The 27,437-nt window shown below is 45.0% G+C and overlaps 2 protein-coding genes across 25 annotated transcripts in view; one reads left to right on the forward strand and one right to left on the reverse strand.

The window, feature by feature from the left end:
• The window catches only part of NUMB (NUMB endocytic adaptor protein), a 100,155-nt gene extending 87,004 nt beyond the window's left edge, over window positions 1-13,151 (forward strand). For 7 of the 14 annotated variants that reach the window (XM_087746371.1, XM_087746377.1, XM_087746378.1 and 4 more), the window contains 7 exons: window positions 124-198; window positions 2,031-2,171; window positions 3,682-3,883; window positions 6,159-6,461; window positions 8,281-8,430; window positions 9,286-9,429; window positions 11,177-13,151. In XM_087746371.1, coding sequence (XP_087602497.1) covers window positions 124-198; window positions 2,031-2,171; window positions 3,682-3,883; window positions 6,159-6,461; window positions 8,281-8,430; window positions 9,286-9,429; window positions 11,177-11,886 — 1,725 coding nt within the window. In that variant the 3' untranslated portion in view covers window positions 11,887-13,151. The remainder of the gene's footprint in view (window positions 1-123; window positions 199-2,030; window positions 2,172-3,681; window positions 3,884-6,158; window positions 6,462-8,280; window positions 8,431-9,285; window positions 9,430-11,176) is intronic. The other 7 variants (XM_087746380.1, XM_087746382.1, XM_087746383.1 and 4 more) reach the window with 3 other exon arrangements.
• A 2,685-nt stretch (window positions 13,152-15,836) lies between these two features.
• The window catches only part of PAPLN (papilin, proteoglycan like sulfated glycoprotein), a 50,720-nt gene continuing 39,119 nt past the window's right edge, over window positions 15,837-27,437 (reverse strand). For 5 of the 11 annotated variants that reach the window (XM_087746363.1, XM_087746367.1, XM_087746364.1 and 2 more), the window contains 10 exons: window positions 27,232-27,361; window positions 25,036-25,687; window positions 24,142-24,279; window positions 23,172-23,296; window positions 22,104-22,242; window positions 20,554-20,691; window positions 19,762-19,889; window positions 19,061-19,169; window positions 17,474-17,709; window positions 15,837-16,994 (listed from right to left, as the gene is read on the reverse strand). In XM_087746363.1, coding sequence (XP_087602489.1) covers window positions 16,819-16,994; window positions 17,474-17,709; window positions 19,061-19,169; window positions 19,762-19,889; window positions 20,554-20,691; window positions 22,104-22,242; window positions 23,172-23,296; window positions 24,142-24,279; window positions 25,036-25,687; window positions 27,232-27,361 — 1,971 coding nt within the window. In that variant the 3' untranslated portion in view covers window positions 15,837-16,818. The remainder of the gene's footprint in view (window positions 16,995-17,473; window positions 17,710-19,060; window positions 19,170-19,761; window positions 19,890-20,553; window positions 20,692-22,103; window positions 22,243-23,171; window positions 23,297-24,141; window positions 24,280-25,035; window positions 25,688-27,231; window positions 27,362-27,437) is intronic. The other 6 variants (XM_087746370.1, XM_087746369.1, XM_087746368.1 and 3 more) reach the window with 3 other exon arrangements.

Here is a 27,437-nt window from a genome sequence, read left to right on the forward strand (position 1 = left end):
ACTTCATCTACACTTAACGTTACGGTTCTTGGAAAGGGGAAGCGGGTGGCAGTCTGATGCTGTTGGCATAAAACTGGTTCTTTTCTTTCTTTTTTTTTTTTCTTTTTTTTTTTTCTTTGAAAGTCTGGGAAGAAAGCCGTTAAAGCAGTCCTGTGGGTTTCGGCGGATGGACTCAGAGTTGTAGATGAGAAAACAAAGGTTAGATTTCCCTGGACAAAAATTTTAAATCTCTCTATAATAACGTATGTGCTATAACTTTAAATGGACATCAATCTTAATGCAAATGTTGGTATTTGAAAGGAAGACTGAAATGTATAATTAGTTTAATAATTTCTTGCTTTGTACACATATGTGTGCCTGCTATTTCCCCCCCCCCCCCCCAGTTAATTCCACACTACTCTCAAGACACATTTCATAAAATGTGGCAGGTAGCACAAGCTTGGACTATCTTTTGTTGCATTTACCAGAAGAATGATTTTTTTCCTGATTAAGTTCTGTTGACAGTGAACTTGCAGAGTCCCTTGACTTTGTTCTGCACGACTGCAGAAGGCTGCTATAGTAATACATGAGCAAAGTCATGTTAATCAATAATATTTTTCAGTGCATCCAAATCCTAGAATGGGTCGGAATGAACAAGAGCTAGCTTCTAAAAATGCAATGAAGAGAATAAATGAAATAGGGGGGTTGTGCATTCAGACTCAAGCTAAATAGTAACTGAGTATCAAATTCAATAATTTCTAATTCTAAGCTGTTGGTCTGAAATGGAAGACTAATGTAGCTTGTTTTATTTTATTTTTTTTTTTAATTGTGAAATAGCACAGTATGTACCACCAAGGCGCCTGTGTGCAAGTAACAGCTTGGTTTTATCTAGATGTAGGCAATTAGACATAAAAGCTTTAGGCTTGCCTCTATAAGCATACTAGTATTTTAAAAGATGGCATGGCTATCGGAAAAATTTTAGTCTCAACCAGAAGATGATTTCTGCAAGACAACACTGAGAAGCAGGTAGAGATAATTGATATCTCTCTGCAGTATGACTGCCTGTCAAATACCTGCTCTGTGGCTAGACTTCTCCAGGGCTGCTGTTATGGTATGGTTCATCAGCACTAAAGTTACTGTCTCATAAGAATTCAGTTTCTAATACAAACATAATGATGGAGGTGAATTCAGTCTACTGATTGCCTCATTTAAAAATAATAATACACGTATTATTTTTAGAAATGTAACTGCATATACCTAGTCTTTTAAAATTGAATTTTAATAAGTTGTGCAGACCCTGGAGGTGATTAAAAGTATAGGACTTAAAAAGAGAATATACTATTGCCTCCTGGTGGTTGAATACATTAGCACAGGTGCCAAGTACTAACCACCAACCGAAAGAAACAATTTTGGAAAAAAAATGTTGAAAAAAGGTTTTTTTATGAAGATGGCATAGTTCTTAAACTATACTATCTCCTTTTTAGAAACACTTCTCCCATGAAACACTTCTCCCATCAATCTGTGGTAACAAATCAGGGGTGTTTGAAACTACCAGTGCTGCTGGTGCTTTTCCATTGCATCCCTGCTTAGCTAATTGGCAGATTGGCTTTTGCTTTTCATGTAGCAGCTGCTGGACCTTTTCACACTTGCAGACCTCTCTCATAAGTTTCAGCATTGTATTTTAATAACACTAAAGATTTTTTGATTGCAAGACTACCGGAGCTGTTGTAAAAATAAAATAAAACAGAAATGTGAGCTCCATAGTCTAGAGGAGAAATCTTAGGAATTGTTTGGGTCCCTAAATTCTTAAACGGTGCCTTGGCACACTTCTGCCAAAGGTGGCTGGTGGAAAATGTCATCTGTCCTTTTTGTTTCATACTGGGAATAGATTCTGAATGGTGGATTCATTGACAGAATTGTAGCCACATCAGGTTATCTTCTTTTTAGTATCACTCCTCTTCTTGCAGTTAACACTGAAAATGACTTGTTCAAGTGTTTCTCCATATTTCCTCACATTTCTTTTATTGTGGGGGGGATTTTTTTCCCTCTAGGATCTTATAGTTGATCAGACAATAGAGAAGGTTTCTTTCTGCGCACCAGACAGGAACTTTGACCGGGCGTTCTCATACATCTGTCGAGATGGCACGACGAGACGCTGGATATGCCACTGCTTTATGGCTGTAAAGGACACGGTAAGTTTAATATGGTGTGTGTCCAACTCTTCCAGCTTCTAGCTGGAAGTTATGCTCAGAAAAATTAACTACCTAGAATACTGCAATGTGTTTTGACTTCAGCTAAAATAGTACTTAGTCCTTGAAAATTATTTTAGTTCTAATTCTTTATATCTGAATTATTTGCCGTCCCTCTGTGGTGTCATCTTGTGGAGAGAAACGGTGCCCAGTATGTGTATAAAAGGAATGCAGTCAGCATCAGATATCTCTAGCAGAAGGGAGCTACTCTTCTAAAAATAGACAGAAGATATTCTCATCTACAAATGTACACAGCCAAAAACCAAAACAGCAATGACAGTTTTTTCTAGGATAAAATCATAGTGAGTAAATACAGACTGGTCACGAATGCAGCCTCTTGTATGCGAATGTTATCGTGAATGGAAAGTCATCTGAATGTTAAGGGATGGAGCTAAACTGAATTAAATTAGCATCCTGTTTGCTTCTAACTGATGGAGATTTTTCCAGTAGAAGGTTTGAAAGTAAGTTACCTCTATCAGTTTCTTGCTGTGTAGACTTAAGTTATTTAACTCCCTGATCTGGCTTTTTCCTCTTTCTGCTTTTTGTTGAATCCTGCCTATATTATACAAAGCGCTTGAAACCTCATGTAAATTCATTGCGTGAGCTCCACATAGCTGCATGTACAAGCAATTGTACTTGACAATTTATCATTTTTCCTCAAAGAGAAACAATAAAGTTAGAAATTCCCAGTTAAACTTATGTTAGAGCTGAAGCATTTCTATTTTCCTCTGTGAATAACAGGTCAATTCACTTACTGATTATAACAGATGAGTTGAGCTACTGGTAGTAATAGGGCCTCTGACTCGGCTGCAGCCGCCATATCAGCTGGACTGTTGGGCTTCCTCTGGCTTGGATTTCCCTTCCTTATCGCAGTTATTGGATAGTGGATCCTTTTGACCTCACTGGTTAATAACGGAAGTGCTTTTCAGAAGGCACTCTTAATACTAACTTGTGCTTTTGGTTGGGGCCATTAAGAGGTGTAAGTAGTCACCATTGTACTTAATTTTCACGCTTACATACAATGGTAGTGTCTCCCTGAGCCCTCTGTAAACTTTCTCCGTCTGAGAATAGCACTTACCTGTCCCTCAGGACTTACACCTGCTTCAGATGGCTTCACAAGAGTTTCTTTGTGCACAAATGTATCCAGAGGCAAGGGATCAGCACAGGCACGTTATCGCACTAGCATCTTAGCAGCAGTTGAACTAAACAGATTATCCAACAATCTCTTTCATTTCTGGGTGGCCTTCTTGAAGGCAGCTTGTGCATTAGTAGTTGGGAGTCTTTATATACCAGGTTTAATTTTAGAGCCATACAAAAGGTGGCCAGTTACAGTAGTTCTCTTTAATACCTTAATTAGATTCCTCTTGTAAAGGCAGGTTATCACTTTGCGATGCTTGAAGCACATGTATGTTTCTGTTCCAGTTACTGTATGATGCAATGTTGTCTTGTGCAGGGGGAAAGGTTGAGTCATGCCGTGGGCTGTGCATTTGCAGCATGCCTGGAGCGAAAGCAGAAGCGAGAGAAGGAGTGTGGAGTGACTGCCACCTTTGATGCCAGCAGAACCACATTCACTAGAGAGGGGTCATTCAGGGTCACTACAGCTACTGAACAAGCGGAGAGAGAGGAAATTATGAGACAGATGCCGGATGCTAAAGGTACGGGCTGCAACTTTAAACAATCATCCACAACGAGCAAAAGCAGCACTGAGGTGAATTGGAGCCTGTGCAAGGATTGAGGCTTAACGTCCCTGCACCATTCCCTCTCTTGAACCTTATTATGTACAAATCATATTCCCAGACACTTGTCACTTCACAAGATGAAAAGTGCTCCCAGATTTGCTCGTAACACATCTTCCTGCATCTTCTCTAGAAAAAGTACAAGTGGCTTCATATGTGAAAGCTGCTCCTGCTTTGTTTTGTCAGCCTGCTTTATGGCAAAGAACACCATAGGTACCATACTAAAAGGCCTTGTTAGAAAAATGTTATAAAAATAGAACAGATTTGCCAGACATGAAGTAGTCCTTTTTGTTGTCTAAAGCTTATGGTAAATGAACAGAAAATAATATGCGTTTTTCTTAGAAAATAATGTATCTTTATTTTTAAGGCAGGTTACAAAGTGTATGTATAGAGTTATGTTGCATGAGGGAAGAACAGATCAATCACAGCATGCTTTCTAAAAAACAAAACAAAACAAAACCAAAAAAACCCAAAACCAAAAGAACAACCCCCTCCTCATAAATCACAACCGTTGCACTGCTAATTACATTAAAAACTAGTAGCTAACTGATTTGAGAGGAGTTGGGTTTTAGTTTTTACTTTTTAGCCATTTAAAAGGCCATTTAAAGTGTTCTGAAATTCAAGTGAAAGTAGAACAACTTACTTGGGTTTTATTACAAGTAGTGGAGTTCTACAGCTAACAACAACAAAAAAGTATTATAAATATTGTTCATAGCCGCCTTTACAGTGGAGCTGAACTTTTGTTTCAGAGGGTTCCACAGCAAGTTTTATGCTGCAACTTGATTGCAAAACTTTAATCTTAGTTTTCATCATCCATCTGCTTGTTCCCATACGTTAGTTTTAGAATGTGCTCAATGAAGCTTAAACACAAGGCCTTTGTTACTTGAGGGCATGAGTCAAAGTCTTGACTCAATGAAGGTGTGTGAAATCCTTTCCAAGAAAGACTGATTAGAAAAGTTTCACTTGAACGAGCAGCTGCAACTCATGGGTACTGAAGCTTGCAAGACAACATAATTAGTTCCTCCTACCATTCCAGCTCCTCAGAAATCTCTAGTGTGACTCCTCTCTCTACCAGCCTTCTAGTTATGCTGTTGATGTGTCAACAAAAAAGTCATTGTTTTTCCTAAAATATTTTGAAAGCAATATAGGTAAAATATTCACACCAGGATAGTGAGATTTCCCGTTCTCCTGCTGTGTTGATGAGCTGTGTTTATTGCCCCCAAAGCCAATTCACTGATCACGTGAGAGAGAGAGTTTTCCTAGAGATGCAAAAATCCCCATTGCTATTCTAATCATAAGTGTCATGATTTAAACTAGGCTTAATCCTATATTTCTACCATTAGGCCTGGTTGACAGAAGCATTGTGGTGCTATGCAAAATCCTGCACAATGAAGCAGCTGACTTTAAGTTGGAGGAGCTTCCAGTGCAACTAACTAGTGATTGGGTGGTAACATTACGGCTACATTCAGTTAAAGAAGTGACACAGGAATTCACTGTCAACGTGCCGGGCGTTAGCAAGGCCTGTCGGCTTGGAGGCTGGATCTGCCTTGCAGCACACTCCCATCTCTCTCTAATGTATTTCCAGGAGGAGCTGGGGAGCTGCAGCCTGAGCACTGAATGCAGCCTAACCTGTTAAATGCTCCTGCTACCTTTGGCCTGCTGAAGCTTGTGCAGTGTGTTTGGCTACTGCTGCCGATTCTGCAGGTCTAGAAGGGTGGCTGTTAAAAGAAAGTCCTAGAGCTGGGTTCTGTTCCCTGCTGCTGCTGAGCTATGCCACCCTAAGTCACTTAATACAGTTTGTAGTAATATTTTGGCCGTAGTTCTGTGTGAGGCAAAGTAAAGGTCTCAAACACGCAACACACTTTCTCAGTCTTAATCATAAATGAATTGCAAGTATTTCTAGAGCTGGGGTCTCAGGAATAGCTAGAAAGAATACATATATCAGGCCAACATTTCTATGAAATGGCTAGCCTTAGTACACTTTGCTTTGGAGGCTGGATGTATGTAAAGTGACGTAGTGAAGACAATGAAGCTATACAGAAATTATTTTTCTGCTGTGGTATTAGAAACTCGTTTGGAAGAGTACTAGTTATGCAGATTCCTACAATTTCTCTTTTCAAAACAAATGGGAATAGGGGCAGGCAGTTGAACGCTACTTTGCTTTACTCTTCTAACCTCACCCTATTTCCTCCAGCAGTTGAAACAGAAGTGAAAACAGTAGCACCAGGTGCTGCACCAAACAATACTGCCCCCTCTTCTGGCTCACCAACCTCTCCTACTGCTGAAGTTGCTGCCTCTCTGGATAAAGAAATGAGCAATCCCCACGCTATTCCACGGAGGCATGCCCCTATAGAACAGCTTGCCAGGCAAGGGTCTTTCAGGGGCTTCCCTGCCCTTAGCCAAAAGATGTCTCCTTTTAAACGCCAGTTGTCTTTACGAATAAATGAGCTGCCTTCAACAGTGCAAAGGAAGACCGATTTCCCCGTGAAAAACTCAGGTAAAAACAAATGGTTCCAGTGAAACATTATCTTAAATCGTCTCTTCCTCCTTTCCTTCTCTGTGGCTTCAAATAACTCCTTATTTTCTAGTAAATCCTTCTTCCTGCCTCATGTGGATCATTCCTCATGAACAAACATCACCACGTCAGAAAAATTCTTCTTTGAGAACAGGCAAGAATTTCAAATGCAGTGTTCCCATGCAGAAGACAAACAGTTCTAATCACTATCTGAAATATTGGACCACAGCTTGAAGTGCTCCAGGAATGGGTGTTGGTGAAACAGTAGGTGCTGGCTCTTCCCCCTGAGTCACTGAACCAGTTCCTCCACTTAATGCCAGGGCATCTTGAGAGACAAATCCCTTCGAGGCCTTAACCAGTTGTCATGGGATCACGTGATGCTTTTCTGCAGTCTGTCCTTCTGCCTGTCTGAATTCTTCTTTTTGAGAGCAATGAAATGTCTTTTCATCTTGCATTAAAAAAAACTTTACTGTTTAGGTGGTACAGCTGGCTGTGTCAGTAACGCATGGTACCGTTTTCAAATGATGGTAGTGGGGTTTTCTAGAGTCATCCCAACATAAACACCTGGGGTGCTCAGTACCTTGCATAATGTCCTAGAATCCCCTTAGCCAAGTTATCCTGCAGGCCAGCTGTACTCTCACTTGGCCACAGAGCTAGTTTTAGGGTTCTAAGCTTTAAAGTAACAATCACTGTGGCAAAGGCAAAACCCAAGAAAAATATCTAGTCTGACTTCTCTTATAATTCTTATTTGGTGACCTGTGCTTTAAGACCGGCACTGAGTTTATCAGTTTTACAGTAATAGCGCACTGCTGGCTAGTGATACTCACTGAGCACGCTACAATCTGAGTTTTTCCATCATTCAGAACATTTCTGATGCATGTTCCCATGTCTGCCACTGCCAGTGCTGCTTACTGTCACACCACATGCACTGTATTGGAATATCCCTCAAAAAAATCAATTTTTGGGCATGCCTCCCCCTGAATTTTAGATATGGTGCATGTTGTGTCCAGACCTCTTATGTTTTTTATACTGTGTGTGCTTAATTATGCCTGCTCATGTCACTTCTGTGCAATGAAGGACTGATGATCAGTACTTTTGAAAAGCAGTGCAATTAGTAATAATGAGAACATCTGGTAAGTCGGCAGTTTTACTCCAGATGTTACATTATCCACGTTATGCTGATACTTGGTTATAAACCGAGTGTCCATTTTATTTGAGCATTCAGCTTTTGCTTTTCATAATTCTGCCACAGGAGCTAGGGATTTCAGCTACTGCTGAACTGGAGCAATCAACACTCTAACTCTAGACTTAACTTGCCACTGTGCATTGCTGTCAGCACATTTAAAATTCATCTAGTTACTGTGGAAGTATGTTGTTGGAATACTTAAATCTATCATAAGTATTTTCATTTCACAGAGTGCCAGATCTTAGTGCCAAATCCTTGATAGGTTTAGCACTTTAATACTGAAAGATTTAGATCTCTACTAAAGCTATAGAAAGCCCTTTTATTTTCTGAAATGAACATCCTCTTGCGTTAACACAGAGAAGCAGGAATAACTGACTTTAAATCTGGAATGCTGATCTCCTTACCCTCTGGACTTAGTCACAAAATACACTAATGTGGTGTCCTATTTCAGGTCAGGTCTTCAACACTAATTTTAAAAAAAGCTGTCATGCAAATCAGTAGCAGGAACATCTAGGACATAAGGGAACTAAATATATTTCAATTTCACATTGGTATTTGTAGATTGTTTCTGTATCCTTTAAACTTCCAATTTAATGAATTTTGTTTACATTTTAGTCCCTGAGGTAGAAGGGGAAACGGACAGCATTAGTGCCCTGTGCTCTCAGATCACCAGTGCTTTCAGCACACCATCAGAAGATCCTTTCTCTTCAGCCCCCATGACAAAACCAGTGACAGCAGTCGCACCACAGTCTCCTGCCTTTCAAGGTTTGTGATTTCTTTGCGTGCTGTAGTCATGCTGGATGAGGCTTGAATGCACATAATGTTGCTTTCCAGTAACACACAGTCTAAATTTCTTGTGCAAGTCCTGTTATCAGTATTTTGGGCGAATGCATCCTGCTTTATTCATCTTGTCTGTTTAGTTTTTCTGTGTTTTTGTTTTTAACAAAAAGTTCATGCACCTACCACACGATAGTTACCTGCAAAAGGGACTGGCTTTGAGGTAGTGGCTATTCTAACATTCTGCCTCCTGAACTGCAAAAACCTTACCAACTGTGTGTCGCAGGAACCAAATTCCACAACGGAAGAGATTTTGTGCCACCACGATTACTGTTTTTCACACAAACTCTTAGATAAGTTGTGGAGAGGTGCCAACTATAGAACTCATAGCAGCCTCTAATCTTTGTTTCCCTGATATGCTTTTATAAAAGTTGTGTGAAAAAAGAACCTCTCTTTGTTAAATGTAGTTATTGTTACTTTGCATCTAAAATCTGTCCTTCTTTTGAATCTAAAATTAATCATACAGTAACTTCTGGTGAGCCATATCTCTTCTCTATAAAACCAACAAATTTAACTTCGGTTGGTCATCAGAACTCAAGGTCTCATCAAATAGATAAAAATCCACCATCCCACAGTTCTGTTAACAAGCGTTGGCTTGGTGAAATGGAATTTACTAGCTTTATCAACTGTCAGTCCAATTTGTCTAACTTACACAAACTGCTGTCATGTGGAAGTGTCTAAAGTTGTTGTATGTTGATAGGTATGACATGGCCCACTAATATTCCAGTCACGTGCATGCCTTGCATGAATTAATTGCACTGATGTTGTCTGCTCCCATTTTAGTTAATGGCACTGCCTCTGCCTTCTGTGTGCTTGCTGCTAAACCATCCCAAGCTGCTGTAGTGTCCACAGCTATGCCAGTTCGTGAAACCAATCCTTGGGCTCATGCTCCTGCTGCTAATACTGGAGCTGCAGCCATGGTCGCTGGTAAGATTGGAAGTAGATCCGGTACATTGCTATGAGAACTTGGATCAAAAGGATAATTGAGCCCTTGAGACAATTCTCAATGCCGCTTAATGACAAGTGGAAGGAACGCTAACAAAAGCTGGAAGTAGTAGCCTTTTGCAGAAGTGGATGGAGGGAAGCGATGAACTCGCTGGTTCTGGGTCTATAAGCCGGACTGATTTGTGTTTCAGCAGCATTTTAGAAAATCCAGTGCTTAAAAAGGAAGTAATGAAATAGTGTGTGTTTGGGGATGAAGGGGAAAGAATCTGTATGTGTAGCCAAGATAATTTTTGGGCGTTCTTCCCACTGATGTACGTAAGGAGAGATTAAGTTGGTTGCTTAAAGCCTTCAGAGGTTCGTTTCTTCTGTTTAATGAGTTTAGTCTGTCCCTTCAGTCCTTGTCTATAGTTACATACAAAGTAAGGTGGTACTTCAAATGGCTGTCACCCATGTGGGCATGTACGCGAGAAGGCTACAATCAAACTAACATCATTTCCTGGTGTAAGCTCAGCTCAGAAAGAGAAACTTTGCTAGTGAAATAGTAGGTTCTACTTGGCCTCGTAAGAGTACCAGACCTGTTTTCAGTAAGTCTTCCCCCATAAGAGAGAGTCCCTAAGCCCTGTGTCCAACAGTTCCCACTGTAAAAACACCAGTAAACTGATCTTTAGGCGGTGTTTAACTAGATCAGGCTGAATGAAGACTACTGAGAAGTAATGGCTTTCCACTTCTCCAAAACACCAAATAACACATGAATCGCAGAGCTATCTCTGGCATTCCTGGTTGCTTTTCTCATCACATTGGAAACCTGGCAAAGCCCTATGGGAGGAAAGAGAATTTGAAACTGTAGGGAGAAGGAAAACCAGAATTCAGCTGGTGGGAGATAGTTCTGAAACTGTGGGTGGAATGGAGATGATTGAAGGTGATTTCCCCCCCCCCCCCGCCCCCCAATCATTGAAGATAAATGAGTTAAAATCAGAGCTGGTTTTGTAGAAAAGTCTAAAATGCTAAATGTTGAACATTGCAAAAGAGTTTGAGAGGTTAACAGCCTGAATTATATATGAAAAGAGTAAGGGAAGAGTGAGTGGAGATGGAGGAAGAATATAAAGGAGGCATAGTAAGTCCAGTTTACATATCATATAATAATTCAATTAGATATATTGCCTTAAATGTTCATGTATATTGTAGTGAGTACTCACACTTCAATGTGTATGGGACAGAAAAATGAATGTTGTCTTGACCTCCCAGTACCATTACGTTACTGTCCTTTAGAGGGTAAGGCCTTAATTTAGGAAACAGCAAATGAGTCTTAAAAACAGTTTCTTACAGCTTTGTGTTCTAACTGTCCACCAGTCCTGAGCTGTATGTTCGGAAACTGATACTCCCCAGTCAGAGGAATTAGTGGTTATGGACTAGATCATTGCCACTAAGTTATGAGTGCAGGCAGCAGCTCTCCTGCATGCCCTAAAGTCTCAGATGTCTGCTATGAAGAAAAACAAAGAAAGAAATCTGCATTTTAGTGAAGAAACTCTTCTCTACCCCTTCTTGACCAATGTCTTCCTATAACAGAGCAGTACAGTGGATGCATAAAGATGTTTCCAGTGTTGGTAGCAGTCTTTCAGCTGTGGAGGGAGGCAGCCTGTCTGTTCTTGTGTACATCCTCCAGCCTTTCTAACTGATAAAAAGGTGAGGAGTGGAAATATTAATGACTTCCCTATGCGTTCCTTCCCAGGCACTGAATGGAGCAGCACCTCCTCAGGTGCGGCCTCACCAAGTCTCTTCCAAGGAAACCACAGACGTACTCCCTCAGAGGCAGACCGCTGGTTGGAAGAGGTCTCAAAGACTGTCAGAGCCCAACAGCAGCCAACCCCAGCCCCAGCCCCACAGCCACTACTACAGCCTCCTCCAGCAGCTTCCCAGTCAGCACCAGCCTTCCCAGTCAGCACCTTCATTGCGCCTCAGCCTGTGCCGGTGGGTGTGGTACCGTCCATGCAGCCAGCATTTATTCCAGCTCAGCCCTATGCTGTAGCAAATGGGATGACCTATGCAGCCCCAAGCGTACCTGTGGTTGGAATCACACCTTCCCAGATGGTGGCCAACGTCTTTGGCACCGCAAGCCACACTCCAGCAGCCCATCCGCATCAGTCACCCAGTCTTGTCAAACAGCAGACGTTCCCTCAGTATGAAAGCAACAGTGCTACGACCAGCCCTTTCTTCAGTCCACCCGCGCAGCACAACGGCTCTGCAGCTTTCAATGGAGTTGACGGTGGCAAATGGACTGCAGAGGACAAGCATTCGCAGCCTCCCGCAGCTGCTCCGCAGGTAGACCCATTTGAAGCACAGTGGGCAGCACTCGAGAGCAAGACAAAGCAGCGCACTAATCCCTCTCCAACTAACCCCTTCTCAAGTGATTTACAGAAGACATTTGAGATTGAACTTTAGGCAGTCCCATGGGGGGTGGATAAATTGTACATTAGAATAGAGGGATAAAGGGAGCAGAGGGGACTGTTTCTGATCAGTTTGCTTTGATAATCCCAAAGGTCCCTTCAAACCAAAATGAGTTAGAAAGAGGGAGCAATTATGGGGAGGACATAAACGTACAGAGAATTTAATGTGCAGTTCTTAAAAGGAATCCTGGAGCCACCCCAGTCTGCGTTCCCTCCTCACTTGGAAAGCTGGAAGTTGAACAGAGCAGAGAAAGGCACCCAGTCCCGACGCCTGTTCTGCAGAAACATCAATTATCTCACAGAAAGGAAGGCAGATTTTGTACCCGTGTCCTTCTGGTGCCCTGCGAGTCCTGGACGTTCCCCCTCAGGGAAAAAAATGGGGTGGGGGGTGGATATGGGCGGGAGACTGTCACCTGCTTAACAAAAGCTAGGTCTGTGGAAAAAGTTGAGCTTCCATTTTGAGTAACAAAGTGAATATTATATGTAAAGAATAAAGTAAAGCCAAAATCTTTATTTTTATGCATTTAGAATATTTTAAATAGTTGGATATTAAAAGCTGTATGAGTTGTAAGTAATCTTGCCAAAGGTTAAAAAAAAAGGGGGTTGGATGTAAGAAATTGTACATAAGATTGATTTATCTCTGATTCTTATTGTAAGTAATATGGGGGGGGGGGTGGAAAAAGGGGCTCTAGCTTGTTCTTGTATCTGTTCATTGTAAGTAGCATATTGCAACAACAATCACAACCAATAAGTCATTATATTGTAGTTTTAAATAAAGAAAATTAAAGAACAGTATTGTCATGGTTTGAAAACCATGGGGAAAATGTACTGGGTTTTTTTGGGTTTGTTTTGTTTTGTTTTGTTTTTTATTGGAATCAAGCTACATATTATATATAGTATGGGTTTTTTTCCTTTCATGTATTGCTGCAGTTTCTTTGTCTTAATCTATTGGTTCTAACACTACTGTGACAACTTACTGTAATCATATCTACATCCTGGGGCTACCTGGGAAACCATTTTATGTTTGTCTGTCGATAGATCTTAAGAGGTTTTTAACTTTGGTTTTATTTTTTTCCACTGATTTGTGAAACCTTGTGGTTAAGGCTGCAGCTGGTCCAGGTTCTGCCTCTGGTGACTTGTGAAAACCATCTCATTTTAACTTTACTTTTAAACTTTGGCCTTACAAGCAAATGTAAGTTATATATATTTGTACTGATGATTTATAATCTGCTTTAACAGAAATAAATGTTGGTGGTAGAAGTGCTGTCTGTGAAAACTTTATTTCACCTCCGCCCCGTGCAGTTTTCAGGATTTGCCCTTCTGGGTATCGTCTTCTGTGTTATTAGGTGAACGGGGGTGAGCCCTGCTTGCCAACCTAGAAGCTTTGTAATGGTATCTTAACACTTTGCATTTGGTACACCAGGTTAGGTTACCTTGAACTTTAAGACTGAACTTGCAGATCTCCTTGTGACCCATAACAAGTGGAGGGCTTGACTGAAAACATCAGATTCTGGGTTTGCATCACTGTTTTCTAACATTGAATATTTACATGCAGACAAATATGAAGACACTAGCATTCGAAAAGGAAAGCTCACTTTGGTTTTCTTTCCCCTGCTACTAAAAGGAGTGAAGATCCTAAGAGCCACATGATAAGACTGTATTTTCACTCCTTTTCTGTTCCCCCAGTAAGTTGATACCTACCCTGTTAGTACGACTGTTTCTTTACTGCATTCTTATGTGCGCCACATTGTTTTAGACATAAGGAAAAGTCAGACTGTAAGCTGGATGGGAAGAAATGCTCCCTTTGTTTGGCCCTATTTCCCAGCAGTTTCCATTTCCAGGCAAGTACAGCCTCACAGTGATATGGTCTAGAAAACCGGGGCTGCTGTTCTTTACAGATTCTTACCTGTTTTCAGTATGATACGAATAGCAATGGCCAACATTCCCTATGCTATTTGAGTTGGTACCAATGCTTTTTTCAGCTTTCAAAAAGTAAGTAAATAGTTGTAGACGTTTACACTAGAATAAGCTATACATGCTTGCTTTCCTGTTAGTTCTGTATCTCTCACAGCAGCGCCCTAAGATCAGCTGAAAAGAGCCCAGTGTAGCTACACCCTTCCCCTGCCCTGGAGATACCAGTAAAGGCGATATGGCCTTCCTGCAATCCGTTGTTTAGGGAAGAAAACGAACATCTTGATCCTCAAATCAAAAAAAAAAGTTAACATTCAGTTCGGCAGCGAAGTGGCACTATATAGAGGGGAAAGCTCAGCTTGCCAAACAGAAGAAATGTAAAAAGACCCTTTAGTTAACTATTGCAGCGATGACATTTAAAGCAGTGAGCTGCGTGCCTTCAACTACCGCCCTTACTACCGTGGTTATGCAGCTGAAAGAAGGTCGGCGAATAAACCCTCGCCCAACTGAAGCGCCTTCAGTGCTGCAGTCCTGCCCGTCAGACTACAGGTGGCTGTTACAGCCCTCGTGAGGCTCGAGAAAGCGCTCCCTGGCCACGTCTTGTATAACCCCACAGCTTAAATGAGAGCTGACCACACAGAGTATTTAAATATTCTAAAAATAGAGCCTCTGACCTAGAGAAAGGGATATTACAGAACTGACTGCTTATTCTGGAACAAAAGGGTCTGATACAGTCACAATCAACTTCTACCGTACTTCTGAGCTGGTCCACAGATCTTGACAACCCGCTATGCCTGCTACGTGTGAACTGAGAGGTCTTCACTAACGCTGGAATTTACACAGTCTGTGATTCGTCCCTGGTCTCAAAAGGCAAAGTCATACTGTATACTAAAATCCTAATATCCTATACACACGCACAAAAAAAAAGATGCTGGGCTGAGATGTTTGTTAAATGCAAAATCACGTACAAACACAATGAGAAGTTCTCAGGACCATCTCATCGTTCTTAAATCCCCAATGATGTCAACATTCAAACCTTACACTGTAACGCCTACCATGACTGACAGCAGAGGAAGTTTTCCCTAATCGAATTACAGCATCTTAAGGGCAAAAAATAAGTATTTTTGTCTTTTCTAGCAAGCAGAATCCATCAGAGCACAGAAAGATCCACCCCCAAATAGCTGGTAACTGTCACCTCTCACTCCTTTACTGGATTGCTTCTAGACTTTTCAGTTTGTTCACATCTTAAAGCAGTGTGTCCAGTCTTGAAGCCATACCTGTGCTGAAGAGAGTGCAACCATTAGGTTAGAGAGTCTTATTTTTAGGTGCAGCTGAACTGATTTACTGGATTTAGAATCCAAACCAGCTTTAGGCTGTCAAGCCTGGGGATTTGCACCTATGTATTACTGCTGCCCTGAGTACTGAGTCTGGACCAGCGGAGAGGAGAGTGGTATGAGCACAGTCCTGAATTAGCTGCCTGCTTTAGAAGCCTTAAAGTAACAGAAGGGGGGGGGGGGGGAAGCCCCTCCTCCACCCCCCCAACCAAAACATCAACTCTACACACCAGCCTACTAGTTTATAGCTACATCTATGCAAATAATCAGTGGGTGATGGTGCTACTCAATATGGTTAACCTGTCCAAGTCTCAGCAGGGAGTTTGGAATGAGGAAGGGGGGGGGCTGTTAGGGCTGATGCTAGGGTACAACAATACTGTGGAGGCTGTAAAAAAAATGCTTTTGCTCAGAAGTTATAATTCTGGGGTTTTTTTGAGATACTGAAGACACCCGAGACCCTTTCCAGGTTTAACTAATCATTACATAATCTCACCTCCTCCCACCTCCCTTAATGCCTGAACATTGCTCTTTTAGAGCCTCATATGCACGCTCGCTGCCACTCACTCTTAGTCTTGAACTGAAGGATGCTTTTCAGCTATAGCTGCTCCGCATCTGGAAGGCCTCCCTTGGCCCGTAGCAGCGGGAATCAGCCCAGGCCACATGCAGAGCCAGGCTTTCCCGGAGTTAACTGAGACTAGAGTAGATCATTGGGAGGTTTATTCCGGCAAGTCAAATGCCCCTGCACATATTTCTATGTGTGTAGTATTATATGTGTATACAGCGCAACGCTACCACAGAGCCCAGCTTTGCAATAAATTCAACAGCACGGTTCTGGCTCAGAAGAAAAAATACAATGATCTGCTGAGCCTTCCCAGAGCCAGTGATATCTCAGACCCGATAACAGTGTTGGTATATTAATCTAAATTACCCCTAACATTCAGGAAGGGCTAAAAGTATCCTTGTATTTTGTCTTCAGCTTTCTATGAAGCCTTGTTTCTGCATTTCACTCCAAAGCTCATTACAGTCAAGTAGAAACCAAACTGACCCAGCCAGAAATTTGTCTAAGGTCTACTGGAATAAAACAGCTACAGTATCGTGACATGATACAGCTGCACCCCTAGAGCTAGTAATCTCATAGGGCCTGAACGCTGATTTTATATGCATCAAGCTCTTTCTCACGGCCAGAGTCCTTTGCATTTAGATGGAAAGTGCTCCCCAGGATTACAAACGTTCATCGCTTATTAGTGCTTTGGTTAAGCCAGTTCAGGCCCATCTTCAAACACTTCAGAGATTTTTTTTTTTTTAAGAGCACTTCTCTCTCATGCTTGTATGAAGAATTGGTCTCTCCCTCTTTCATGATGGTTATCTGCCTTCTCTAAAGTCACAGCATCCTTACGTTCCCAGTGTCATCTTGTTCCGTGAATGACAGCAACTACCCTTAAGCAAAGAGATGGATTAGCTACAGCAAGGCATACGGGGGAGAAAAGTTTGCAATAAACTCGAGGGTGGTGGGTCTCCCACCTTTGAGCAGTTACACCCACTACACTCTGTTCAATTCACCCTCTTGAGCTTTCCAGCAGGGCAGAGCTCCCGGAACAGTTTCATGCAGCAAAAGGACAGAGTTCAGACTTCCAGCCTTGTAATCGGTCACCTGTAGTTTCACGTGGCCGTGGAGGCGTCTGTCACCCGCGGTGACGGGGAGGGCTGGCCGGCGGCTGGTAGCGAGAGCAGCTAGCGCAGCAGAAGCTGGAGTAGTACTCGTTACTGCAGAGCTGGGCCTGCAGGATCAGGTCGCAGTTGGCGAGGTGCGGCTGGTCCACGCACTCTCTGCTCAGGTCCACGACGTGATTCACAGTAGCTGCAGCCAAGCAAAAGTTGAAGCAGCTGTAAATACACTGCCAGGGCTTATCCTCAGCTTTTGTTTCCCTCCCAAAAGACACAGCAATTTCCTGCTTTCTCCACCCTGCCAGTTCTAAGGGGATGTTTTTAAATATAGTCCAACATCAAGGATGAGAGAGAAACTGGTATCTCTGGTGAGATACAGGAGGAGAATGCAGTTTCTGGGGCTAATCTCCTAAGGAGACACCATTCTACACCCGTGTAGAGCCAGCTGGATGGTGTCCGAATCTTACAGCCAACTATTTGGTCAACCAACTATGGCATTTTGGCCTTGGGAAGTTAATTAGGCTCCCAGTGCCCTGGAGGGTGGGTGTGGGTGTGAGTCCTGCTTTTCTGCCCAGGGAAAGCACGGCTCCTCAGGTAGCACAACGCAGGGGCTCCTGCTGCTCCCCAAAGCCCAGTCAGTGGTGGATGGGCACGTGCAATGGGCAGACTTACAATAGTGGCCAAGAGGCAGGTGCTGTGCCGGGAGAGGCAGGGAGGACAGGTTGTACTCACTGCTAGGCCGGCTCCTCAGCACCTTCACCTCCGTGCTGGCACTGACGGAGTTGCTGCTGCTGTAGGCACTGCATGTGTAGGATCCCTCATCAGCCTCTTGAACGTTGCTTATGATCAGGCTTCCATCCCGGGAGAGGTGGATGTGGTGGCCATCTGCCCGCATGGGGACCCCGTTCCTGTGGCAAAAACCAGTTTATGTCAGTATTCCCACCCATGGGGGCTAAAGGAGCTCTCTGTGCTCTCTAGGAACTGATGTTCTGTGAAAGGGGGGCATTTTTTACAAATTCAGCAGGAAGGAAGAAGAAATCTCCTTTTGCCATGCCTTGGCTCTGCAATTGGGTAGTAACAGGAGCCCGAGCGAGTCTGCATCCGCCAGCCCATTGTCTGCGTGGGAGGTAGCTAGCTGTGTGCTCCGTAGAAAGACATTGCCCTTTCTGCTGTTACACAGTTTTGAGGTTTGAGGAACTAAGCGAAAATCCAGGGTGCCGTTCCCTCTCTCCAGGTTGTGGTCTGGCAGCGCTTGTTTGGCTGGCATTGATAGCAGCGCATATTGCTTGAGGAACATATGGGGTAGTGAGCAATGCGCCCTCTTTCCTCTCCCTTGAAAGTTTGTTGAAAAAAATGTTTAAAATACCAGCAAGATTATGTCTGTTCTGTTCCTCCTGGAATACTCTGTGCCTAACAGGAAAACTGCCTGAATTATGAACTCCTAGTTACCAAGGAAATGAAATTTGTTTCACTGAAAAGGGTTTCATTCAGACTCTGAAACTTGCATCATTTTGCTAACTCAAATACCAAACTTACATATGGAAGAAAAGCTCTCTTTGTGAGATGGCCCGCTTCAGTCCTACCCCTTGGAGTAGAGGGATTGAAACAATTACCAGTCCATCTCTCTGGATCCTTTACAAGAAGGCTCCAAAACAGAACTGATTATTTTCAAATAGGAAAAAACAAAAACAAAAACACCACCACCAAAGACTTGCACAAATTCAGAGTTTCACTATAAATCATCACGAGAAGAGGACACAGCTTTTTCTTTACCTTTATTAAAACACTTTAAATTCTCCTTTGCTCCCACTTGACAGCAGAGGGAGAGAACTGTCGTAGCAGGAAGCTGGGAGAAGAGCCGTCGTTATTGTAGGGGCTAAAATGTTTGCTAGGGAAAGTTTTATAAAGATCAACTAAAGGTCTTGCTCCGGTTACTCACTTTTAGTTTTTGCTCTTGTAATGTCACTAGCTTTCCAGCATGAAGCCCTCCTGAACTCCATGAAATCTTAGCTTAAAGTCTGCTTTCTGCCTCATTTGGCTGAAACATGAACTTGGTGACCCCTACACCCCACAGGGATCTTGCCCAGGATTTTTAGGGTAACAGGCGCATTGATTAGAAAAGCATAGGTGATGCTAGCTGGGGCTGAGAACTGTGGGTCTCTCTCTTTACCTGGCAGGCATCCTGCATTGTTATTTGGAGGGTAAGCGAGGAGGTTCAGGAAGAGAAGGAAAGGGAAGTTCTGTCTCATTTTTGCTCACCTTGACCATCTTATATTCACATTGTTGCCAGTCACTGTACAATGAAGCTGAGCAGTCCCTCCCTCAGGTACCGTGATGCTTGGCAGAAGACCAGTGATCCTCAGCTCTCCTAAACCAGAAGGGAAATCATTACTAGCAGGAATACAATGCCATGCTTGCCCTGGTATCAGGAGCATTCCCTCATGGGAAAAGTCCAACGTACGCTATGATGAGCTATGAGCCCCCAGGCCTTGAAACAGCATCTTTGGAGCTATGATGCTGTTGCTGTGGGGAATGTGGATTTCCTAAGGGCTTTGGCCCAAGCAAGGGCAAGTAGCAGAGGCCTCGAAGAGCTTTTTCCCTCAGCTCGACACAAGCACATCACATGCACAGAAGAACCATCTCCTTAGTTCCTCTTGTTCCTATACCCATTCCACACCAGTGTCCCAGAAACAAGGCCTTGAGTGTCACTCTTACTGTGCTATTAGTCCTTCTTCCCAGCTGCCTGGAGCACCACGGTCTACTAGACACATGCAGATTACCATTGGGTAAAACAACTCACTCTTCCCTTGTCCTCAAGCTGCCTGTTAAACGTCAGGTGTGAAGTCAAGAGGCATGGCCAGCCAAGAAACCCACACTGCCCAGCCGTCCCCGTTTCCCGCTTGTGTGCACACACGCGTGTGTGTACAGACATGCCATGCATGCCTCCATCCATCTAGTACCTAGAGGTCGGAACAGGACCTGGCGCTGGTCCTGGTCACGTCCATTCGAGGCAATGCAGGTAAAGAAGCCGACATCTTCAGAGCTGACCCGGCTGATCACCAGGGCCCCATCGGACTGTTGTCTGTGTCTGAGGAACAAAACCAGAAAGCCCCTCAGCCTGTGCTTGCATCAGGTTGGGACTCCAGCCACCAGAGTTGAAGCTGAGCCTCATGCACAACTCTGTAGTAACACTGAGCAAAGGCTTAGCAGCAGCTCAGTTCAACCTGTAACACAAGCCCTGGTCCTCAAATCCCAGCACTAGCGCTGTAGGCTCTGGAAAAGCTCACTGCTCGAGCAGGCTTCTGGGAGCAGAGGGTGAGGGGAGCTGCAGGAGAGCAGCACTAGTAGCTATGGAAGTTCACTGCAGGCACACTGATCTCTCTCTTGCTGTGAACCTCTGCCCTGGCTCACAGACCAGCTGTTTTTTGGCAAATTTGCTTGCCATGTGTCCTCTTTCTGCTAATCTTGTAGATGAACAAATTTCAGCTTCAGCTCACTTGTAGACCCTGTGTCATAGCTGTTCACTAGAGGGTTCAATGTTCAGACTTTGATCTGTGAGTGAGGCTAGGGCAGTCAGGCAGTACGGTCTGGCCCTGATGGAAGAAGCTGGCCAGCATAAAGCGGGACAGGCCCTAGCTGCATGGCCAGCAGCTCCATTCTCTCAGGGAGGAGACAGGGATGGCAAGGCAAGGAAGAAGCTCACCTCCACAGGAACCTGCCTGTGGGTATGGTGGAGCTGCCTGGGAGCTCACCTGGGAGAGGAGAGGGGCTGCCCATCTTTCTGCCACTCAACGGTGAGAGCCGGCGATGCTTCCACTGTGCAGGGCAGTCTGACTCTCTCCCCGACGTTGGCCTCCACTACTGAGGGCTCGCTCTTATCCATTCTCAATCTGCAAAGTCCACAAGGACAGCAAAAGATGCAGAAAATTCCTCGTTCAGCATTTGACCTTCAGCACAAGGCTTTTTTAACCACAAGCCTTATTTTTTGCCTCCAATGGGAAAGGGCAGTCTCTGCACTCCCATTACCAACATTCACTCAAACATTCAGAAAAGAGCACCCTCCATCCAATCCTGCTCCAGTTCAGCACACTTGGTGCTGCACTGCTGCCAGCCAGCTTAACCCGTTAGAGACAGCAACCCTGTTTCTTATGGCATGCCTCTGGATAACAGCCTAGGAAGCGTTAACAACATAAGCACATGGCAAATGGTACAAAGTCCTGAACAGGGCACCAAGCAAGTTTCCCCCAAAGTGCTTGTCTGGCACACAAAAATGAGCAGATTTTTTTTTTTTTGGGTGTGAAGAGCCCATTGCAATCACCTGACTGCTCGCGAGGCCCAGGAGCTGCCCATCCGCTTCATGCGGCAGAAAGGTTGAGGTCAGGCTCTCACACCACTCATCTCCTCGTGCTCTTTGCTCTCTTATAACTGCAGCTAAACACCATTTTAGAAGGGAACTAAACCATGATGTTCCCAGAGTCAAATAAAACAACATCTCCCCCACCCCCATTCTCTGACCTGAATTCTTGATCTCAAAAAACAAAACCAAAGAGCCTTAGTTCAATGCTCTTAATTCAATGAATCTCTTCTTTTTGCTTTTAGGCAGAAGCAGCTAAGGAGGTTGCTGGGGAGTTCAGCAGATTGGCTGGGTTTTAGGTTGTAAACTCAAAAGAAGGGAGGGATCAGGTCATGGTCCTGTTTCAGCTGGAGCCCCAACATGCTGCATTTAAGGCAAAAATAATTTGTACCCTTTTATTTCTGTGGGGCCTAGAAGCACCGAAGAAATATGCAAGAAGCTACAAAATATGCCACCCAGTACGTGAGGAGATAGTTTTGAGACAAACTGGTTAGTTCACAAAATATTTAAAATAAATGGGTGGGGGCTAAAGTAACTGGAGCTTCAATATGAATACGTCTATTCTGCACTAGTTAAGCAGTTCCTATTTGCTTTGCTTTTTTCCAGAACAGGTTTCTCTTTCTGCCTACACTAACTTGAACAGCTAAGGATGCTGCCCCTGATATTTCTACTTTCATTTGAACTTAGCTCCTTTGCTGTCAGCCTCCCTGCGCGTCTTTGCTCAGAATACGCTTCTTTCAAGAGACCCTCGGGGAGGACAGAAGACAGCTTGTGCCTGGGATCTTCGCCCATCCCTGTTGTCAGCAGTTCAGTACTGCTTGCTTCCCAACCGTGCCTCAGAACAGCTGATCCAGGACCTTTCCAATCTTCAGCTTTTCTACATGACGAGATGCCATATGGTTCATCAGCTGGGCAGGGCGGACAAACTGTTGCTGTATGTGAACTTACCTGTATGTGAATTGCTGATGCACAGAGGAACCGGCTGCCTGTACAACCTTCCTGCTTCTGGACAGCTCTCGATGCTGCTGATTTTCCTTGTGAAGGACCTGACCTCTCTCACCCTCTGCCAGAACAGCGCTCTGGTACTCTATTCAAAATAAAATGCCATATGTGAATAAAGGGACCCTTCTTACTGTGACCTCTTGCGTAGGGTTTCTATGAGCTTGGGAGAGCTTGCTGAACTGGAGCCAGAGAGCCCTTCAGCCATCTGTTTTCTGGCTGACTAGTGCAGTAAGCCTGCACTGTCTACTAATGGGAGTCACAGACCTGCAGGCAGGCAATTTTAGATTCCTTTCTCTCCTCTGTCAGTGAACGTGTTGCAGCATCCCTTAGGCCACAATGCCTTCTGCCCCACGTGCCATTGCTGTGACAAAGTACACTTCAGAGCTTGAAGGCTACAGGGTGCCTTGCTAGCCCATCTTTTGAGACTAGTCTTTCACATTTTTTTGCTTTTGTTTCTCAAATAAGGCACATTTTTTCAGAACAGGGAATCGTTTGTTACCCAGCAGGACCTGTTTGGGCAAAACACAAATGCACCAGCACAGACAGTTATGTCAGACTGCTCACATTATAGTGTGAGATGGAGGACCCAAGGCTGCAGAAAACCCCTCTTCTGGAGCCTCCTTTCTGGCATCAGGAGGCAGCTGATGGCTCTCAGGGAGGAAGACATGCTCGCTGTGCTGGAAATGGGGCAGGTTACAGGCAAGCCACAACTCCGGTTATGGGGTGGCACTGCAGGGGAGGAAGCGCTTTTGGGCTAAGGCTTTATCATGAGGCAACACCAAAAGAAGGCTTGCTGCCTCCACGCTCCTGCTTGGCACCCCCTACAGCGGAGGAGACCAACTGCTTTGACTAGCTCTTGGGACACTGCTGCCATGGAGTGAAGGCAACGCTGCTAGCACAGTGCGGCAGCGGAGGAAGTCTGCTCCTGCAGCTGGCTTTATTGCTCCTGTTGTCAATAACCATTAATGAGGAGCCTGGATCTACCTCTTTGGTCTTAAGTGGATGGTAAGTCACCTATGATCTGTAACTGAATCTGTCGGCTCTCTGTCCTCCCGTCAGAAATGAGGCATGTGTAAGTCCCGGTGTCCTCCGGCTTGACGTGGCTGATCACTAAGGAGCTGTCAGACTGGTAGGTGTGCCTGCAACAGGAGCAAGGATTAACTGCCTCTGCCTGGCCACGGAGAGCAACTGGCCAAGGCAGAGCAGGCCGTCGTGCTGACGTTACATAAACCCTCCCCGGCTTAGAAAAAAACAAAACTCTGTTGACTACAGAGGGGTCACAGGCAGGGGAAATAACTGCAGCAGAAAGGAGGTCAAGAGAGGAAACCGAGATGGGAAAACAGGGAACGGCTTTCAGCAACCCTCTCCCACGAGGAGGCAAAACTGCCCTTCCAGGCAGGAGCTTGAGCCCCAGCAGTCATCTGCAAACAGAAAAGCAGAACCGGGCTTTTCTTAACTGTGATTTTCATAACACAAAGTGACTGTCTGGCTCCAAACTGCTGCTGGAAACAGACTTCCCAGGACAAACAGGCTTTAAAAGTAGTTTTTAAAAAAATCGTATCTTAGATGGGAGTGCCAGAAACTTCCAGCCAGAGGAACTCTGAGTTATTTGGCTACAAGCTTCACCCTGGACTACTGACTTAGTGCTGCCCCAAGATGAATCCAACAAAGACAATATTTTTTTGTATCACTACCCACATGTCAGCTTCCACCAGTGCCTTGTTACGGGACAGCACCTGTTCTGCCCCATAACACCAGCCAATGCCTCAGTACTATTGCAGGCTGTATCTGTTTCTGCTGTGCGCAGACCAGGCGGACAGTTCATGCTCTTAGGTCAATACCTGGGCTCGTTTATTTATTCATCCTCCTTTTTTTTTTTTTTAAGAACGTTAACAGTAAGATTACAAAGAAAGCAGGCAAGCACATTTGGCACTCGGCCCAGCAAGGAGCCTATCTGCTCTACAATGAAGGGAGCTGAGCTCACCTGTCAGAGGAGACCGGTCGGCCATCCTTCATCCACTCCACTCTGGAGAAGGACGACATGCCGGTCCTGCAGACCAGCTGGATGTTTTGTCCCACAGCTGCTGTCAGAAGGGAGGGCTTGGCTTCCTCCAAGATGGCTCTGAAAGAGAAAGCGATTCCACTAGCATCTCTGCTGCCCTCCTCTCCTCTGGGTCCTCTAATGTGACTCTGGATGAGTCACAACCATAGGGCAAAGTAGGACCGGCTGCCCATTCAGCTCTTGAGCAGATGGCCTGTCCTGCATGGCAAAGGGTGCTCTGGACAGACTGAATGCTACAATACCTCCAGGAAGAGAGAGGTATTGTAGCAACCCCTCTCTTCTGAAAGAACTAGGTTCAGCTCAGCAGACAGACACAGATCCAGTGCATACACATTTAGATCTAGCTCTATGCATTCCTGATTTTCAGGGTGACACTGTCTGGATCCTGACCCAAACTCTGCAGCTTAAAAGTCTTCCCTAGAACAACCCACTGCTGCTCCACGCAGTGCTGGCATAAAGGCTCTGAAGTCAGAAAGTCAGCTAAATTTGTTGGTCAGAACAAGAAAACCACCTATGGATTTTCATTGACAGTGTAAGAATGCCTCCCAGACAAAGACCCCAGGATCCTGCAGTCTTTTCACACACCATACTTCCAGTGCTGTAAGAGAGCAGGGACAGTGCAAGGAAAGAGACAGCAGATAACTCCAGGGCCTGAAGAACCTGATTTACCAAAGGGCCACAAGTATGACCAATCCATTGCGCAGTATTCCCAGTTAGCTGGTCCCGGCTGGGGCAACACTTTCACTCCAGGGGAAGCTGCACTGATGCTTCACTATGAGCTGGCAGAACAGAAAAAAAAAAAAAAAAATTCCTCACCTGTGCAGAGCCCGCGTTGGGAACAAGTCTGCAGACACCTGGTGCCCAAATCCCTCCGTCATGGAAACATCTGCTCCGAAAGCCTTATGCCACTGCTTGCCTTCATGAGGCAGCATCTGCTGGCCACTGCTACTCTGCCTCTCTGAGGGCCCAGGCTCTGCTGCCTCCCACAAGTGCAGCTGGCTCAGGCTGTCCAATCTGCTTTGCTGGGTGCCCCAGCGCTGGCTCTCCAGCACACCGGTCCTTGGCAAAGACTCTGGCAGCACCTCAGTTCTCCAGCTGTCCTGTCTGTGGCTGCCTTGCGTGGGGTGTGAAGCCCCATAGACTCTTCCTTCTTGGCTGCGACTTGCAGACTCTCTCTGGGGTGGCTGCTGCTGACCCCGAGCATCCCCTGTACGAGAGCGGGAGCCAGTATGCTGGCGTTGCAGGGCTCCTGTGCCAGAAGAGGGCTGGTGCTCCAGAGGACTGACCCCCACAGAGTTGTGGCACGCTCTCATGCACTCCTCCTCCGAGGCAAAGCTGTTTTTATTGCCATGACAGCCGCCATACCAAAACCGGTTGCACTTGCCAACAACAGTCACAAAGTACCAGCGAGTGGTCCAGTTTGTGCAGGGGCCGTGGGCACTGGGCAGCAGGCATATGACAGGATACGCTACCAAAAAGAGCGGAACAGAGGGAGATGTGAGGGCATGAAGCACAAAGGTCCGGGTGCTTCAAGCCACCTATCTAGATGATCTGATGGGTCTTGTGGGCAGAGGGCAGGTGGGAAAGTAGGACACCTGAGTTTTTCACCCAGCTCTGCTTTGAAATTGGGCAGCTGCTCACATGTTTCTTTCTGCCCCAGTTTTGCCACTGGTGGAAGGAGAATCAACCTCAGAAATTTCTGAATCTAGATACTAGATGGATGCTTAACAGCCCTTCTCAAGGAATTGTGCAGCTGCAAGGGTGGCTCTGGGGCTTCCTCTCCTGCAAGGGGCATGTGGCTGTCGTTTGCACATTTCCAGCCCACAAAGCAAGTGGATTAGACCCAGTTGTGAAGCCTCATGCATTACAGAATACCCCTTCACACACTGATATAAAGAGGAGCACAGCCCAACGTGTCTACAAACCAAGCCCTGTGCTCTGAGTCACAGGTATCACAGCCACATGCTGACAAACACTGGATGCAGGGCTCCGACTGAGGGGTCCTTTGCCAAGCTGTGGTTGACCAGAGAGGATCCAGAGAGCTTTCCCTTTCCCCAGGGCAGCCCCAAAGGGCTCGCCACCAAGCAATCTCTGTGCTGTGGCAAAAGGGAAAGGCAATGCAGCAGCAATCATAGAAACATACAATGGTTTGGGCTGGAAGGGACCTTAAAGGTCATCTAGTCCCAACCCCCCTGCCACGGGCAGGGACACCTTCCACTCGACCAGGTTGCTCAAAGCCCCAGCCTGGCCTTGAACACTTCCAGGGACAGGGCATCCACAACTTCTCTGGACAGCCTGTTCCACTGCCTCACCACCCTCATAGTGAAGGATTTCTTCCTTATATCTAATCTAAATCTACCCTCTTTCAGTTTAAAGCCATTACCACTTGTCCTATCACTACATATCCTTGTAAAAAGTCCAATGTGCCTGTAGAGGATACAGCTGGGAACTAAAGGAACAGAGATGCTTTTGCCCAACAGCTCTAGTGCCCTCATAGTACAGGAGGCACTGTATTGAACTCTGCTGGCTGAAAACATCCATGCAGCCCTGAGCAACATCTCCATCCTCAGCTGTAGGTCTCATTCCACCCCTGTCCATAGGCTGTCTGAATGCTGAGCATGGACTTGATTCCTCAGAGAGGCCCTACTTCTCCTAAACCCAGGTAATTAATTTGGAGCACTCCAGGCTGCATCATATTGTCTTCTCAGGGGTAAACAGCTCCCCAGAAATCCTACAGACTGACAGAGATCACACAAACACACTTCTGTCCAACTATCAGCAGAGGACAACAAGAATGTCTGCAGTGGCTGACAGAACTGAACCATCTGGCTACTCTTCTACACTGCCTCCAAGCTTCCCCTGCCCCAGCCACCAGGCAGAATTTCTTTTCAAAGAGATAATTTACTACATTTTACAGAGAGCAGAACCTCTACACAGGAAGCTTCCATATGCTACTGGATTCTGTAGGACTCTCCCTATGTTTCTAAACCAAGAAGCCAAAGCATCACTTACGGTAGTTGGGCCTATTGAGACATCCTTCACCTTGAGGACCTGAAGCTGAAGCGACATTGTCAAAACAGCAGCCGTACACGGAACTGCGGCACTCGCCCAAGGGGTGCTGCTGGGACAAGGCTTGGCTTGCCTTAGAGACAGGAATTGAAAGCCAAAAGTTATCATGCATACATGAGGACAGTAGCACATGCAAGGCACCGTGTCCA

The sequence above is a fragment of the Nipponia nippon genome, unplaced genomic scaffold (assembly GCF_047370975.1).
Source record: "Nipponia nippon isolate SJK-2023a ecotype South Korea unplaced genomic scaffold, ASM4737097v1 scaffold_10, whole genome shotgun sequence".
NCBI classification, from domain to species: Eukaryota; Metazoa; Chordata; class Aves; order Pelecaniformes; family Threskiornithidae; genus Nipponia; species Nipponia nippon.